The sequence below is a fragment of the Corvus brachyrhynchos genome, unplaced genomic scaffold, assembly GCF_000691975.1.
Source record: "Corvus brachyrhynchos isolate BGI_N302 unplaced genomic scaffold, ASM69197v1 scaffold83, whole genome shotgun sequence".
Taxonomy (NCBI): domain Eukaryota; kingdom Metazoa; phylum Chordata; class Aves; order Passeriformes; family Corvidae; genus Corvus; species Corvus brachyrhynchos.
In genome coordinates this window covers 773,769-791,703 of record NW_008238464.1, presented here as the reverse complement: position 1 = coordinate 791,703, position 17,935 = coordinate 773,769, and the positions used below count along the sequence as shown (strand labels likewise).

Genomic DNA, 17,935 nt, shown 5'->3' with positions numbered 1-17,935 from the left:
TAGTAGGAGATCTTCTACAGAAATTATCTTCACTCATTCTTGTGAGGTAAGGAACCAGCAATTAGTTACAGAAAATTTGCTATAATTACAGAGTATTATAAAAGAAGGGTAATGGTTGCCACTCTACCAAATGAAAGCAGGCAAGTTTACTTGCTAGACGAGGCAGTGAGATCTTCAGAAACTAATTGCCTCCCAACCCCCCCAAAGGTAAGTAAGAGGTGTACCTGAAGAGTAGGGCAGAAGAAGATCCATAACAACTGAATCTGCTCCTTTAGTGTAAACATTTATTTCATCTGTGAGAGGATGCCTGACCACTACTGACATCCTCTTCCTGACGGAATCAAAGCCCAGCGTATGTAATACTTCAAAGCTTAAGGTTCCCAGGTGAGGTAGCTCCACTGATACCTGGTCAGACAGCCTTCCAACCAGAGAACAGCTGTATGCCCTTGCTGCATAGACAAGGGCAGCTTCATCTGGACTCTCTGCTTCGTAACGGAGTTCTCCTTCCTCAGGTGCACCCCCCACAGCTGTCCTGCCTTGCTGCGAGCTGTAGCCATTGTTATTCATCTGTGCAGAGTATGCCAGCTTCTCTTCCAGTTTTAATAAAGTGCTATCCGTAGATGTAGATGAAAGCACGCTTAAACCAAATCTGTGCATTGATTTGCTTGTAGCTAGACTAGATGAACTGCTGCTGTTAGATCCAGAGGTCAAGCGACTTGGAGTGAATCTTCGTATGAAGTCTTCAATGGTTTTTACTGGAGATTTTAGTAAAAATCGGTCTCTAACCTTGAGAAGAAGAACAAAACGCACCAATGAACAAATGCCAAAGACAAGCTGTACAAGACTTCTGACACTGATAGCCAGTCTAAGCATCTCCAAATAAAGAATAAAATTTCTTTGACAGCAAAAAGTAATGGTATTTGTATTTTGAGAAAGGAAAGTAAATGGACAACACTGACTCAACAACAACAAAAAAACTTACTAGAACTTCAAAATTGTATCTGTGTATGAAAGAGCATATGTTTGTATTAAAACTTTTTTTCTTCTTTCAGCTCCTCAGATATGACTAATGGATAGTCTGTCAATATTGCACCACCACCATCAGCAGTGCATACTAAAAGCTACCATTAATATGAAACCTTGTCATCCCTTGTGCATATTCAGTGAAGGTAGTGAAAAAAAGTTAATGCAATATTTTTCTGTTGAGAAGGGTGGTATCTTGTAGAAGTAAAGTTTAATGAGAATATGCCAATGTTGAAAATATTAAGTAAAGTTTAATGAGAATATGCTAATGTTGAAAATATTCTCAAAAGACAACGTTGCGATAAGTAATTTTCCCTGTCTCTTTCAGCATTGAAGCATTTTGCTTCAGACGTATCATTCATTTCAGTTCAAACAGATCTGTTCCAAAGATACAGTATTATTAATAATAATAGCATACTCTTAGTAATATATATTATATTATTGTGTAACAGTGTAGCATTCCTGAAACAGCAGAACTGAGCATTCTCCAAATGTTTCCTTGGCACAAACCCACATAATTTTGCAGACTAGTTCACTTTTTATTCCAATCTGGAACAGAAGCAAAGTGCAGAATTTTCTCCAGAATGGAAATTCCAGCTGCTGGTGAGCTTTAATATTACATTCCATTATAGTTTTGTCTTACAGATCATCTTGGGATTGCGTTCTTGAAATTCTCATTCATCAATGACACTAGTTAAGGCCAATTTAAGCAGTAACGATCATTATTTTTCATAATGAGCTTAAGATGCATCTTTTACATAATTTGAAAGTTTTAAGTGATGTTTTTCAAGTACGTTTCTCTTTTTAGACTTTTAAAAAATGTCTCAGCCTTTTCTTAATTTAATCCATACATATGAAATATTTATTCACTGACAGCTTATATCCCTTTCTGGTAAGTTTTGCACATTTACAAATTAGTTTCCTCACATACTTGTATATTTATGCTTATTAAATGAATAAGTTACAGTACAAGAAATCAGGAGAGTTTCAGAAGTATCTTGAAATTGTCGATGAAAGCATATCTTGCCATGGAGGCAAATGAAATAGCTGACAACATACTCCATTCAGCCAATGCATTATTAAACTCACTCAAGTCACATAGTGGTTCTACAAGTCATCTCACAACTCGTTCCAGCGGTTTCTCACTAGAACAGGAGGTTTTCATTTCCCTACCTTACAAGATAAATTAGTACAAAGGCAGAAGTAGCCTGAACTCTTTTCCTTTTTCTTTACCTTACCTTCTGTCGGGGCTGATTTGGTGCAGTCACCACAACTGTGTTACATATAGTCAAAGCTATGAAGAAGTCAAATATGTCACATAGTTCTGGACTCAGATGGGATAATGGCTGTTCGTGGTTCCTCATGACCTCCAGATGCTTTGCACATTCATTCACCTTTTCTAACAACCTTGGGTCAGGTGTGATGTCCTTCTCCTAGTAACAAATACCAGTGATTAGTATCTGTGTTTCTACATGTTTCCAAAGCAGCAACAAGCAATTAAAGCATCCAACGCAGTGTCAGTATCAAGAGTTTTGTGGCGGCCTTACACCACAGAGTAGAGGTGGAGAGAACTGTAACACACCCATTCTAGACAATAAACAGTTAACAGTGAGTCTACGGGTAGAAATTATGTGAAATATTTATAGTAGCAATATTTATCTACTTTGGAGGTAGTGGATAGCAGAAGAGTTACATACTAAATTTTCTCCCTCTTTCCTGTTTAATTCAAGACATTTATTATCTAATACTGAAGTATGGTACACTGCAGAGACCAAAAGTGTGGAAAAAATAGACAGCAATGACATTTAAAGTTTGGCTTTACATCAGCACAGGAAAATGAAACCATCTTCAATTGTTTGTTAGAGAACAACAACCATCCACACATTTGAAGTTAATTCATGAGGGTTTTTTACATTGAAACACTGAGCACTTTCAACTCTATTTCATCAGTATTTTCTACTTATTTAATATAATTCTTGTCAGAGCAAACTCTGGTATTTTGTAACACAGAGGGAGGCAAGGATACAAAAGATTAAAAGATAAACTGATCTAAGCCTCTTTTCTCAGTAGAATTTTATCTCTTGATGCACAGCAGCTGATGAATATGGGCAACCACAGAACACCACGTATAAAAACTGCAGGTTGGAATTTTATCAAAAGAGCTTACTCCTGTCTGAAATCAAGAAGTGCCACCAGTGAAAACAGCATCTTTCTTGGTCTATATTTGTAATTTGCTCTAAGGGTGAATTTGTGTCAACAGTGCAACAATGCAAAACCCCTAAATGGACACGACTTGGCTCCTCTCCCCTCTTATTACCATTCATCTCATGTAAAACTTACACAGAATTACAGCAGTATAAAACAAACCAAATGAAGTTGTAAGGACATAAAGCCACCAACATTTTGAAATGTAAAGATATTTACTTTTTAAAATACAATACATGCAGTCGACAGATAACCACTGAAACACACTAAGAACTATGCTATGGTGTACGTCAACAGTGTCTAAGAATTGGAATACGTGGTGTCCACCCCAGCACTTGATAGTTTTAAAATCCCCTGACAAAAGAGAAAAGAAGAGGCATATGCAGAGCAATTTAAATCCTTCACCTCAATGCTATTCTCAGCTTCTGTAGATAAAAGACATACATTTTCTTTTCAAAATCAAAGTATAACTAAAACGTTTCAGATTGTCTTTACCTCCAGCTTGTTCCCACAGACAAGGCATTTAGGTAAGATCTATGCCAACACTTGATTGTTTTTGTACAAACAGCTGTGACCACAGAAGTAAAAACACCAAGATGAAATCTATAAAGAAATCTGCGCTACAGATTTCTTTACCTTTTCAGGACATGGCTCTATTACAAGATACAGGACACTGGGCATTTAGTTCTCATGACTTACCATTGGGCTACTGAATGCAGTGTGCTTCGAGAGTATGCTTGCTCTTTTTGCTTCAGCTCTGCTACCTGTGCGCCGGTGGGTTTTGGTGCTCTGGCTCCTGTGTATCACTTTGATGCTCTGATGGCTACAGATACTGTCTCGCTGGGACAGAGTTCCTCCTTTTGGGGCTGCCTCTTCTTCCTCAGAATCAGGTTCTTGGTACATTGCTAAGCGTTTGGCTATCAGTGAAAATAAAAAGGGACAAATGTTGCATATGTTAAAAGTGGCTTAGAAAGAGGGAGAGGTGACTTTTTTCCAAATGGTCTGATTTTAATATTATACTGTGCTTCCACAGTAATAATGAATGATTCCATTACCAGGAGATATAGTGTAGTCTTAATTGAATGGTAATATCTAATGGAGGATGCAGATAACATAATTAGAAATGTAACACGATGCACTGCCTCCCTTATCATCACATTCTCTCTGAAAGGCAGTTAGACTCTGCAGTAACTCAGTGCATCCCTGAACACTATTCTACAGCTCTGCCTGATGGAATCAACCAAATAATTTGGTCTTCACTTGAAATCTGAGTAGGAGATAATCCAGAAATTTTTCCTGTAATTTCCAACACGAATTTCAAATAAAGTATTTTCTAAAAAAAATGTCACATCTACTGAGTACCAGTTAATGACACCTGTAATGTACTCAGAACAACACACCTACAGAGCACTACTATTTTACACACAGGGATGAGGAACAGACAGCATTAAAGCCTTGCTTAAGGTCTGGGCCATTTGCTGCAGAGTGGAGACATGAACCCCTATTCTTGACTGCTAGCCTAGTGTTAAAACCACCCTGGAGTCTGTCCCTTCCTCTCTGCATGATAGGCAGGACAATGCAGCATGCAGTATGAAAACCAGGGTACCCTCACCTGCTGCAACACTTATTCCTATCACCATTTGCTGCAGTGACTAATTCCTGGTTTACACAGAACGAAAGAGTTTTTCCAAATGATAGATGAATGCTTCCTCAGTGAAGAATCCAACTAAAAAAATTAATGCTAGAAAACAATCTTGGCAGTTGAATATACAGAAATCAAACAGGAAACAGAAAGCAGAGGTGTGAAACAACTGTGGAATCCTGCCCCTCTAATGACTGGCTGTTTAGCTCTAACTGATATACAACATATTTTTTCATTCCGGAAGACCACGGGCATTTATTAATCTGGGTGATTCATTAGGCAGGCAAAACCACTCTAGGCAGGTATCTATTTATTCCTTCATTATGTATTCATTGAAAAGCTTTTCATTGTGCTTTCAAAATAATCCACACTTTACAGATATACAGTACAAGTTACATACTTGTGGCTCAGTTTGTTTCAGTTCTCCAGTGTAACAAATTAGATTTTCCTAATAGCAAAGGATAAATCACTAGCATGTAAATTAATTATTCAGGCATTTAACAAACAAACAAAAAATTATTTCAAAATACTTCCTGCGAAAAATCTTGCATTTTATATGGTGAGTTTGGCGTGCAATCACTTTCAATGTATCTAGCTTTACAAACAAAGAAAAACCCACTCACTATCCACTGTAATTTCCAAACATGTTTTAGCTGTCAGAAAGCAGCTGGAGGAGTTGAAACCAGACCACACACAGTACATGGCAATAGCTCTGTCACTACAGTATCATACATCAGAGGTTTTTCCAACTCATTTGAAACATGTTTAGGCTTTGTCTGAAATGTGGCAAATGGGAGAGTTTCTCAGCCCTGGCTGTGACTGCACACCTGGTCACTGCTCTAACTGTATGCCCATGTATGCAGTATCCTCCACCGCACTCTGGCTCCTCCTGGCAAAAAATTCAGACCTTGGATGTAGAAAGGGCCATAGTGCATTTGGAGACACAGAGATTGCAGGACACACTGCAGATCACTTCTGCCCCACAGCTTGAATAGAGCCCCTGCAGCCCAGGCCCTGAGGCTGATGTAGACTATCGGTGGATGACTGGGGAGTTTCCTTCATTAACATTGTTTGGTGGGATACATGTTCCTCTGTGTTATGAGGTGGGAAAGAGGTTGAGCAATGGCACATTCACTGCTATGAAGGCAGCTGCTCCTTGAGCCACACAGCTTCCAAGAGAAAAGCACAGCACTGTTGCCTTATCCTTTCAGTGCCTGCCTAGTTCTCTGATTTGCATGACAGAACCTACAGGACAGCTCAATGAATTAGGCAGGTCATTGGTCTCCTTGGTCCTTCTATTGCATGGTAACGAGCTGCAGGTAAATGAAGTTTATTTCACCTCCACAGGCTGCTTCCTGCAACTTCATGCATGTGCTTTGGGCCAGTGCAGTTCTAAGCTCTCCCATCACTCTTGCCCACTAACTCCCACTTTCTTCTGCTCTGTAAGCCTCTATGCCTTTTGCCAGTGGAAATACAGATCCCTGTAGTGTGAATTTAATTCAACTGATTATAGATTTGTCTATATCAGAAGTAGTCTACATAGAGGGCCCAAAGTGAACTGCAGCACATACTAAGCAGAGATCCAGGCCCTGGATCAAGAGGAGAGCCAGACAGTGCCAGATGGCTCACTGTTCCCCCAGCAAAACAGATTCCTTTCAAAGAAAACCCAGGGAAGGAAGGAAGGAAGGAAGGAAGGAAGGAAGGAAGGAAGGAAGGAAGGCAGGAAGGAAGGAAGGAAGGAAGGAAGGAAGGCAGGAAGGCAGACAGGAAGGCAAGAAGGCAAGAAAGCAGGCAGGAAGGCAAGAAGGCAGGCAGGAAGGAAGGAGACGTTGACATCCCAGCGTGTTACTTTGATGCCTCAAGAACCAGAATGGAGCAGCACACTGAAAGGCTTTTGTCCTTCTGTTCTCTTCTCTTCTCTGCACTGGGGATGTATGATGGAGTGCACACCCTGGGATGGGGCCTGTGTGAGGGCAGTGCCGAGTCAGACAGTGCAAGCTCTGCCTTCATTATCTTCTGCAGGCTCCTAGTTACATGCTGATAACCCCAGGCTGAAAAAGCATTGCTCAAGATGACACACCAGTAAGGTTTTCTGCACTTTATCAACATTTAAGATTTAAATCAATCATAAGAAAAACATTTTTGTGCCTCATTTTCATTACGGCCCTCAGCAGCAAAACCAGTCTCAAGCAGAGTTGGTGCGACATGTGGGCATGGCCATGCTCAGGAAAAGCATAAGAAAAGCTTGGATTTGCCATAGGGATAATATTTTCACCATAGATGCTGGACATTTGAATGGTAGGCTGGCAGAACTCTGTGCTGCTTCTTCTCATAATAGGTAATATTCCTTGACAGGGAAAGGACTGGCTACAGTTACTTACTTCAGCTTTGCAAAATGTACTACTCAGCTGGTCCAACTCCCTTCCAAGAAGAGGTTTTTTTAAAAGGATACATTTTCATACTTACTGTAAGCTTCTGCTCTGAAAATACATCTTGAAATATAGGACTTCAAAGATCCTGAACTGAATATAGTTTTATTCCCTGTATAAAAACCCCATGGTTAAGCAGACAATGCATTTCCTGTACAATAGTTATGCCTGCATACCATATTTTTGGATTCCTCATTGCTCTTCTTTCTTGCATTACATCTGAACGTATTTTTTTAATTCAACATAGCAAAAGCTGTTTCCTAATGCAGCACTCAGTTTATTTATTAGCATTACACTGATAGTGTGGTTCTTTTTAGTCTATGTAATAATAGCTACCTTTTGCTCCCTATACAGGTTTTATTGTAGCGCATCCATTTAATTGTCCTTGCCACTGAGAAAAGGAGGAAAAGGGAAAGACGAACAAGACTAGAATCTCATTTAACCAAATCAAATGTAATTCTTTTGATAAAAATGGTTTTATTTCAGTTTATACCAAGGGAAACTTGACAACAACAACAACAAAAAACCTGAGCACCTTTCAACATTTTCTCAAGTGCAGTTTTATACATTATGCAGCAAGAATTAAGAAGTTTAAAGAAATACTGAAATCAATCGTTGTGCTATGGCTAAGGTTCACATTGCTTCAGCTGTGCAGTGCGTGCTTCTCTGGGAACATGCTGTTCTCTCCACCCACTCAGCTCTCTCCAATTGAGAACCTTTTCCTGTGAACGTGAACCTGAAAGGCATTGTTGTGGGATGCTTTTCAGTTTCAGCACTGAAAATTGATGGCCTTGATCTTTTTTTCAATCGAGTTTCTTATTAAGGGCAAAGACACAAACAACTTTGGTAACACAACAATGCAATTCATGAAAGTCAAATTTCACTATCCTGTAGTTCACTTTATATTTATAGCACAAAGAAGAAACAACAGTTAATACTTATTCCATTAACCCTCTTCTATCTTTCAGAAGACAGCAGGAAGCTACAGATAAAACTCCTGTAGTAGCTGCTAAATATTTGAAGATAAATTCTTTTATTTTAAAAATGTTTTTCTTTCATATCATTTTGATTTTGTTTTCTTTCTGTTTTACCTTCCATGCCATGTATGTTCTATGACAAGAAGTCCATTTTGCAGGCTGACAGAGACACTGTTTCCACACAGCCAGATGTTCCACTAACTAGAAATGTGGCATTAGGAACCTGTAAAGAATTTCCCTTCAAGCAGAATAAAACTGCAGACCCCCTAAACCAGAATACTTAAGCTGTCAGTGTGTGGGCACTATTTCACCATGGAAAAATTCCATTTTGCCTCAGACCATTCAATAAAGTTGCTACTGAACTGTCACAAAGTAAATCTAGATGTGTAGCCCTTACACCATTACACCACCTTATTTCCTTGTTATTTTGTAAGTGCAAGCTTATTTCACTTTGAAGTGCACTCTAATGTCTACATAAAGATTCAGTCAAGCAGCTAGAATGCTATAAATTTGTACAAGTGTGCTAACACAATCTTAATTTACTTTGCAAGAACTTCCCCAGAAGAGCAAGTCTTGAGCTAAGAAAACACCAAGATTTCCCTTCCTCTAACCCCTTGGCATCCCCAGGGGCTTAATAACCTTAAGTCCTTTATTAAGAACTCTTTAGTCCACTTAGAAACGGAGGTAATTCCTTGAGATTTTTCAGAGGAATTGTCAGTAGAACAATTGAAATACGTCTAAGCATAGGTATATGCTTAGAGAAAAGTAGTACTTGTCTCTAGGTATGAGTTATTCTGTCTTTTATAGGATTTAAAATGGGGCACTCTCTATGTACTGAGTTCTACATCAGCTCATACTGGTTCTCTCCTTAGTTACCAACTAAAATTTTTCAAAAAGCAGTAAGAAAGGTAATGAGAAACTACAAAAAAGCTACACAGAGTGCCTGGAGTACCCAGTTCTGCTAAAGGTTTTCAGCTTTCTGGGAAAGGCTAAATGGACTATCCTGATTTCTGAAGATTGTCAGATTTTAAAGGTGGCAGATGAGAAATCCCTTTGGAAGCAACTGCTGCATTTATGGAAAAGGTTTTTCGATTTCTATGCCTTAAAAAAAATTCTCTAATATGGCTGAACTATGCAGGCTATGTTCCTGTGACTGCACACAAAAAGTGTAAGAAAATTCCACTACAAAAGAGCCCCCCAAACTAAGACAGACTTTTTTTAACATTATATACTTTCCTATGAAAATTAGTTGCTAGCCAACCTTCATCAAGAAAAACCGGACAGCAGAAAGAAACTCATTCTCTCTCAGATTTAGTGATTAAGAAACTTTGTTAGACAAGAGAAAATCACTGAGGTTTTTATCATCTGCCTTCACTTCCATAAACTTCTCTTATTCTTATGTTGTCTATAGTTTTTTTCACAATCATTGGAAGGAAGGGGGAGGAATTCAAAGAATGAAAAATTCAGATTTTTCAGATTTCTGTGGTTGTATTCATGGAGATTCAATTCATGTTTTGTCAACAGCTTCATACAATGGGTAGCTAAAACTAGAAAAACAGAGATCACATCCCATAGGCAAGAGTGTGATTAATTCAGCATTTGGAAAACAACTACAGCAAATGTCAGGCCAAGACCATCTGGTTGTAGCTAAATCGTGTTAAGACTTTCAGAAGCACAGTTGGCTTTTGGGCACTTACTGTCTTCGGGATTAGCAGACAGACTTGGGGCATGGCTAGTTCTAGGAATTGTTAGAAGCTGTCTCCTAGCCTGAATGGAAGAGCTCTGGTATGGCCATGAGATTTGACATACAGGGAAACAACACATTTTTTCTTTTTCTTTTTGTGCTAACATTCTTTTGAGCTAGAAGGTAGTACTGATTGGAAGAGTAATTCTGGGATATAACCAGAGTGTAGTGCCAATGGGTATTTTGTAAATATCCAGGACATTTACAAATGGGACAATCATTTTTCTGCTTGGAGTGCTCCTCTTTTCTGCTCCTGAATTAACACTCTGCCAGTCAAGAAGAACCTTTGGAGACACAACAGTCACACAGACATGAGATGAGAATTCTCTTTGTCTGTACCGAGAATTCCAAACCACAGAGAAACAGGCACGTATTAGAGAACCATGTCTAAAACAAATCTGATAAATTACATCCCACAAATGTTTAATTTTCTCCAGTAACTGTAAACTTACGAGATTACTATCCTCCATGCAAATATCAACAATTAGGTAACTAGAATCCCATCCTTGTCAACGTTCCACAGGACCCAAATGTGCAGTACAAATTCCCAAAATTTGATCCAAACCAGTGCATAATCCACCATCAAAATACTGTAAGTGACCTCAACAGTGATGAATATTCCACAGCGCTTCCATCATGGAACTATTATTAAGTATGCTCACCATTTCCCCTACAGTCTTCATGAGCACTCCTGGATTCCTCTTCAGTGCTAAGCTTTCACATAGCAGTACCCATGAGTAATACTTTGTACTGCCTCCAGCTGATTCTGTCCCACACTAGTGCAATTTACTGCCCTCTATTATTCATGTTTTTGTCACCTCTTGTCTAGACCAAAACAATTCAATACTCCTGGGCATAGCGCCATCCATGTCATAAGAAACTTAGAGCTAATAGAGAATTCTGGAGGAAAATGTCTTCTCCAGAAAATTCAAGAAAACTTGTTTCCCATACCTAAAAATGTATTAAGTCTCGCTCAGGGTTTCAGTTTTTATTTTAAAGCATGTAATAATTGCTTCAACCCCGCATAAGGTCTGCATAAATCTCTGTGATGAAAACCATGATTAACACATCCGTGTCTGATGCAAAACAGAACTCTCCCTCATAATCACAAAGCTCACCTTTCACATGGGGAATTTATACAGCTTTGTGGTACGAATTTCCAAGGAAAATAAGGATACTCCTACCACTGAAGAAAAAGACATGGCGCCTCAAATATGCCAAACCTAACACAACATAGCATATGCCTTTAAAGTAGCTCCCAAACCCCCAAAATTGTGCATTGCACGTATAGGGAGAGGAAGAAGGGGAAAGACCAATCTACACGTCAGGGAACTCATGTGCATTGCTTAATGCACTCCCTTAGTGCAAGGAACTGAGATATGACAATGACAAATGCAGTATAATAACAATCCCTGTAGAACAGAAAAAAATGGGATAATTTCTCATAACTCTGAATAAATTTTAGGGAGGAGAGCTTATAAAGCAGCATAGAGAAAATTTATGACGGCTATCCACAATCTGTTGGTTGAGTAATTAACAGATTTGCAGCAGTCCAAGATTATGCAGAAAAAAATGCTTTAAAAGAAAACAAAAGTTCAGAAGTTAGGAAATTTCAGACCTCAATTTGCCAGTGTAGACATAACTATCCTGCTCTCTGTGTGTGCATGGCTTAGCCCAAGAATATAGGACCTCCAACTGACTTCAGAGGAAAACTTGCCAGAACATCTTGCCATGGGAAAAAAAGTCTGCAACATCTTAGCCTTGTTCTTGGATATGGCTGAATGGTGCTGTTATAACTGAAATTTCTCTCATAAAATTTATGCCTGAGGCAAACATCTGGCATGGTAAATTTGAACCAAATAGTTAGAAGTTTTGTACAGCTATCCAAAACTGAAAACAGGATCTTATCATGAGCAGGGTCAAACAACTGGAATGCCAGGCACTGCTACCCCACCACAGCAGAAAAACAAACTTAAGTCAAAGAGGTCAGAGCAAGGATATTTTCATACTTAGGCATCTACTTTTACAGTGGAAAACGACCTGTTATCCGCAGCTTTTGCATCATGACCCATGTAAAATAATTTAAAATTAATTTCTTCATCTAAAGTGCTACTCAAAGTTTGACTCCAAGTAACAAACCATTAGGCAGGAAAAAAATACTCGGATAGGTGAAGTCATAATGTCATCTTTGAAACAGATCCAAAAAGGCAAAGGCATTTTACTTGGTTTTCTTGCAAATACGGCAACCTCAGATCACCCCGTAACTGAAAGATTTTAGAATTTTCTATTTCATGACGTCTTCCACAAAACCTGAGGTGCAGAGCAGGATGGTATCAGTTAAAACATGTGGGAAATTCAGATACTCTGGTATGAGACACAGAAAACACACTGACAAATCATTTGCAAGTAAGCACACAGCAATGAAATGTTGTTGATGCACACCCTAAAACCAGAAAGAGCTGTGATAGACGTTTTATCATATCTAAACAAGAAGGTTTCAGCAGCAGGAAAGGTAACAGATGGTTATAAAATCAAACTACAGAATGGAGCTAACAAAATACTTGAATGAAGAACAGTATTTATTGTGTTATTTATACTGATTATAGAGAACAAAATAAACAGAAATTATCACTATTTATATAAAGAATTATAGAGAAAGACCTATTTTCCCTAGAGGGAAAAAACCAAAAGAATAAAATGCTATGTACATATTCTGTGTCAATTTAAAAATTTGTCAGAAATTTTATACTGACTGGAGTTACAATGAAGCCCAAACACAGCCATAGGTGAAAAGAATGACTGAAAAAAATAGTCAGTTTATGTTTTATCTGACACTTTTGTTTGTAGTGACATTCACTCTATTTTCATTAACTTTTATATTGTAATATGAGATCATAAGAGGAAAGCATGCAGAAACTTAGATTTCTGTTAAATACACTACATTTGAAGAAAAAGGATCTGAAAATTCAACACTCAACGCAGGGGCCTGAGTTCAGCCTACATATTATCTGATGATACCAAGCTCATAAAAATACCTTTTCTGCTCTGTTTTAATTGGCAATAACATCATTCTTGCAAGGAACAGAATACACTCTGAAATTAGTATAAACAAGCAAACAATCAATGGCAGAGAAGAAGCAAAAAAGAATGAATAATCAGAGTGTCACAAGCAGAATTAGGAGTCCAGCAATGTACTCTAAGTTCTAATTCTTTTCTCTTTCTTACCTACTGTACAGAGGCAGGAACTCACAGCTTCTCTCTAAGTCCTTTCTCTAACAATAATAACACTACCCAAAGATCTAGTTTCTTGAAAAAGAGTGCCTTAAATTTAAGGCCTCAGTACTACTTTAAAGCAGGAGAAAAAAAAGAACAACCCAATACTTCAAAATATCTTTTTCCAATTTAATATCTTATCATCTTTCTAAAGCATGTTTTAGAGCTCCCAGTCTATTTTGATTCTTTATCTTATTCTGTATCTTATTTGTAAGCTGAAATTCTGTAGTGTTCTTTGAGAAAACTTCCTAATCAGATAGGATTTTTTGTGTGTTGTGTAGAGTAAGAAACTTATTTTTTGCAAACAGGAATGAAATATTGTAGCTATCAATATTTTTCTGCATACAGAACATGATTTGAAGAGTTAAGATCTGTTCTTTCAAAAGTGATAACAATAGTACGTTAGAGAAAAATAACACTAATTACAAACATCACAAAACAGGAAATCACTTCCTAATTTTAAAAGGGTGAAGAAATAATAGAGGGATGACAACTCTCACATTGCCTCATGAAAAACAGTAAGTTATTAGTGTTTTAAGAGGCTGATACTTGTGGATATTCTCTCAACTGCAGTGTTCATAGAGCAAACATACCTGACGCAGACACTTTTCACACAGGAGCACTGAAAAGAATCTGACAAAGGTAACTTAAAATACTCTATTCTATCAGATTATGTTTCTTGTTAATATGAAAACCAGCAGCTTTGTTTGCATTTATTTCTCAGCACAAAAGGATAATCTCATTGCAGGTATTCAATCAGACACTAATCTGCCTGTATAATTAAAAGTGTTATTTTACACTGTATAATTCAAACACACCAAAAAATTGTGATACCAGCAGCACTATTCAATTTTCTTACATTACCCACGTGCTCAAGCGGTTTATTACATCAGGAGCTAAAGCCAAAAGCTTTAAAAGTCTTGACAACAAACTGTAGATATTACAGAACACTCTGGTAAGATAGTCATTGCTAGCTGAACACAGCCATCAAATTACACTGATCTGAAAACAGCTGTTACGGAGTTTGCTGAGTGCCTATGCGCAATTTCTTTTGTTTTTCTTTTTGATTTAAGATTACAGCAACTTTTATGACTACTTCAGTTTGCCCAAAGTACAACTGTTAGATAGAAAACGTGACCATGAGCTCACCGTTATCATCATGGGAATACTCTATTCCAGAAACAGTGCATCTTCGGAAAACCATCTTATTTTCAGTAAGTGTCCCAGTCTTGTCTGAAAAGATAAACTGCACCTGACCCAAGTCTTCTGTGATATTTAAAGCTCGGCACTGCAGCTGAGAGTCTGTTTCTTCATCATATAAATCTTTATCTTGATGAATAAAGTATACTTGGCAGATTTTAACTATTTCAATGGATACATACAAAGAAATTGGAATCAGAACCTAGAATACACAAAAAGGAAAGAGAATTAGGAGAAAACAGAAGCAAGGACACAATGAATTATTAAAGCTAGTTAACTTGGTATTAGACTGGAACATAAAGAAGCTATGTACTTTAAACATCTACGCTAAAGTTATTATCATCTTTAAAGAGTTTATTTACTGTGTTAGATGAAGAAAACCTATGGTGAATTGCAGAGCTGGAATATGTTATTATGTCTAGAAAACTGATTATCAAAACGTGGACAGAAGCAAATCTTTCTTAGGCTAATAAGCTGAGCTTGAAACTAGCTGGGGAAGGAAAAGAAAAAAAAAATCCCAACCCAAACCAGACCATACAATCAGAATACTGCAGATGTGAAAGGATTGAATACATTTGTTCTCCAAAAATAACAGGACTGTTTACAAATTCACTTTGCAGGAATACAAGAAACAAAATGAGAAATGTTGATCTCTCCATAGGAGCAATATCTTTTAGCCTTGGCTTTTGTACTGCAAATTATTTGAATGAAGATCACATTTTGTAAGTGCTGAAGAAGGAGACATGAAAAGACTTTAAACTGTTTCTTGAGGATTGTCAAAACTACATAAAATACCTAATTTGTACATGAGTTTTTTTCTGCAGATATTTTTTTCAGGATAGAAATTCCTGACTGCATACATTGTTCAGTCTTCTGAATTAGATATGAGGGATAAATTATACCAAGTCTGTAAGTGGCAAATGTGGTCATTTAAACAAAAACTTCAGTGAAAGGTAGGTGTTTAAAGAATTCTGTGGTGAATTTTCTTAACCAATATCATAACCTAATCCCTCAGGGTAAAAATGATTTTAACATTCTTTTTCATTCCCTTTTATAAACAAGTTGCTGCCTCCAGTAAAGCAACCTCCTCTAGTGTCCCACTAGGCAAAGTTCAGTAATATCTCAGTGACATGAGGTTTTTTTACTTCTCTTAACTTACCACCTTCACCGTTCAAGATATTTCTCCTCAGGACCAAAATCTTTTAACATACTTTGTTACCTGGCTGACACATGGATTTGCTAAGAGAAGTCTATCTGAAAAGCTGTTAAAAAAGTATAAAATTTATTTTCATACCAGAACACTGTACCTAAACTGGCATCCACAATTGTTCCACAGTGGGCAGATAGGAAGAGTGAAGCTTGTTTTCTGGTTCATGAGCTTGTTCCTGCCCAGGTGCAGGAGCCTGCACTTGCCTTTGTTGAATTTCAGGCAGATCTCCTCTGAGCATCTCTCCAACCCTCTGAGGTCCTTCTGAAGGGCTGCACAGCCCTCTGGGTTATTGACCACTCCGCCCAGCTTGGTGCCAGTGAACTTGCTGAGGAGGCATCTGCCCCTTCATACAAGTTACTGGTGAATAAGCTAGACAACACCGGACCCAGTATTGAACCCTGGGGGACACCACTAGTGACAGGCCTCCAAATATACCCTGTGCTATTTACTACAACCTTCTGGGATCTTTTTGGTGCTTGATTAGCTTCTTACATGCCTTACTGGTAAAACGAGTACTACACATATTGCAGATTTATAACTTTATCACAGCCAACTAGGAACAGAGGTAACAGCATGTACAACTTGATTACCTGGAACACTATGATCACCGTCAGAAATAAATATACTGAAGCTAAAACAGGTGACAAATATTTGCCATCAGGCCCTGGAACATCAAAAATTGGTTTCTTCTTCTCACCATACTGCCATACCCATAGACCATGACCTGGAGAAGAATTGGAAGAGAGAAAAAAGCAAATTAACTCCAAGGAAAAATGCTTATTGTATGAATTTGTTCTTAAGAGTTATGTAGAAAATTGGTATTTGTTTTCAAATATTCTGCATGACTTTTGAAAAATGCCCCAAATCCATGGCTTTTTCTGCCTTGGGATTTGGGGTTTGAGAAAGGGCTTTTGGCTTTTAAAGACAGCATGCGAGATTCATTTCACATAACTTTATCTAAACAAAGTGAGCTGGCAAGTCTCAGTAGTTTAGACTGTTTCTGTAATCACTAAGGAAAACTACACCTCTTCAGAAAGTGATTAATTTCAGTGATACACTATGTGTTAAAACGGAAGTACTCCACTGTACTAAATATATCACCAGTCAACTATCAGTAAACTAGTTTCAGAAGAGACTTTAGTTTTACTGTGTGAGTAATATCTACCACATGCACAGAACTAACGAAATAGCAGTACCAACAGAGTCAACAGCATGGAAGCTGAGGAATGAAGAAGAGAAGCAATTCTAGGTCTTGATCGAAATGTTTTTTTTTAATTGATTGTGCTGACAACTAAATAAAGATAAGATTGTTATTGCTGGGAAAATTACATTCTTGCTAAAGAGACAGAACATTGCCTTTTTAAGTACAGCACTAATATTTACAATACTAAAATCCCTAAAATGGTATGCCTGATGTTTTTAAGGCATAAAAAATAAGGAAGAATTCTTCTGCAACAAAAAGCAGTCAAACTATCACTATATGTCGAAAATCAGAAAAAAAGACAAAGGTCTACTTTAAAAGTAATCTTCTGTAAACCACCTTTGACTAGATCCTTGATACACAGACCCAGCATTGAAAAATAAAAACACGTAAGTGAGCAGATTATTTTGTCCCTGTACTACCAATATGAGATCACATGCATGATGTCTTTATTGATGTGTGTATTTTTATTCTTGAGAGCAAAAATAGAAAGCTCCACACCGAGAATGACCTACATCAAGGTTTGTTTTATAAATAACCTTAGATTTTCAAAAGAATTAAGTGTCATATCTGCAGTTATACGTTATTGACAGAAGGTGCGAAAATGGCCTGACTTCTACAGAGCACCACGCAACTCAAAGGGCTCGAGCAAATTTCTTTCCAGCTGTTTGTGGCTGTCAGCACCTCGAGCAGTTTGCTCTGGCCCTCTGCTGGCGGTTTCCAGCCTCGTAGCAGACCGGACAGAAGGGAAGGCGCGCCTGTCACCTACTGTGTGCCTCCTCCTCCCGTTCACGTTCACTCCTCTGGGGAGCCCCAGCTACACTGAACACACTCACAGGGCATGCCCCGCTGCTGCTGCTGCTCTGGGGACAGCACCGCGGGGGCAGTGACAGAGGGGACAGCTGCCAGCAGTGCCTCCCTGCTATGAAGCCTCACCACGACACTTCAGCCCTGTGGACTAGGCTCCCAACACTGAAACACTACCAAAGCGTGTCATGAACTCAGTGGAAACAAGCTGGCTGATTCACAGC

The 17,935-nt window shown here is 38.2% G+C and overlaps 1 protein-coding gene across 1 annotated transcript in view; it reads right to left on the bottom strand.

The window, feature by feature from the left end:
* ATP10A (ATPase phospholipid transporting 10A (putative)) overlaps positions 1-17,935 on the bottom strand; it is a gene marked incomplete at its 5' end in the record, with an annotated part of 112,515 nt that overhangs the window by 24,350 nt on the left and 70,230 nt on the right. The window contains 5 exons of the mRNA XM_017736966.1: positions 225-786; positions 2,262-2,456; positions 3,928-4,145; positions 14,443-14,695; positions 16,294-16,427. Of these exons, the coding sequence (XP_017592455.1) occupies positions 225-786; positions 2,262-2,456; positions 3,928-4,145; positions 14,443-14,695; positions 16,294-16,427 (1,362 nt within the window). The remainder of the gene's footprint in view (positions 1-224; positions 787-2,261; positions 2,457-3,927; positions 4,146-14,442; positions 14,696-16,293; positions 16,428-17,935) is intronic.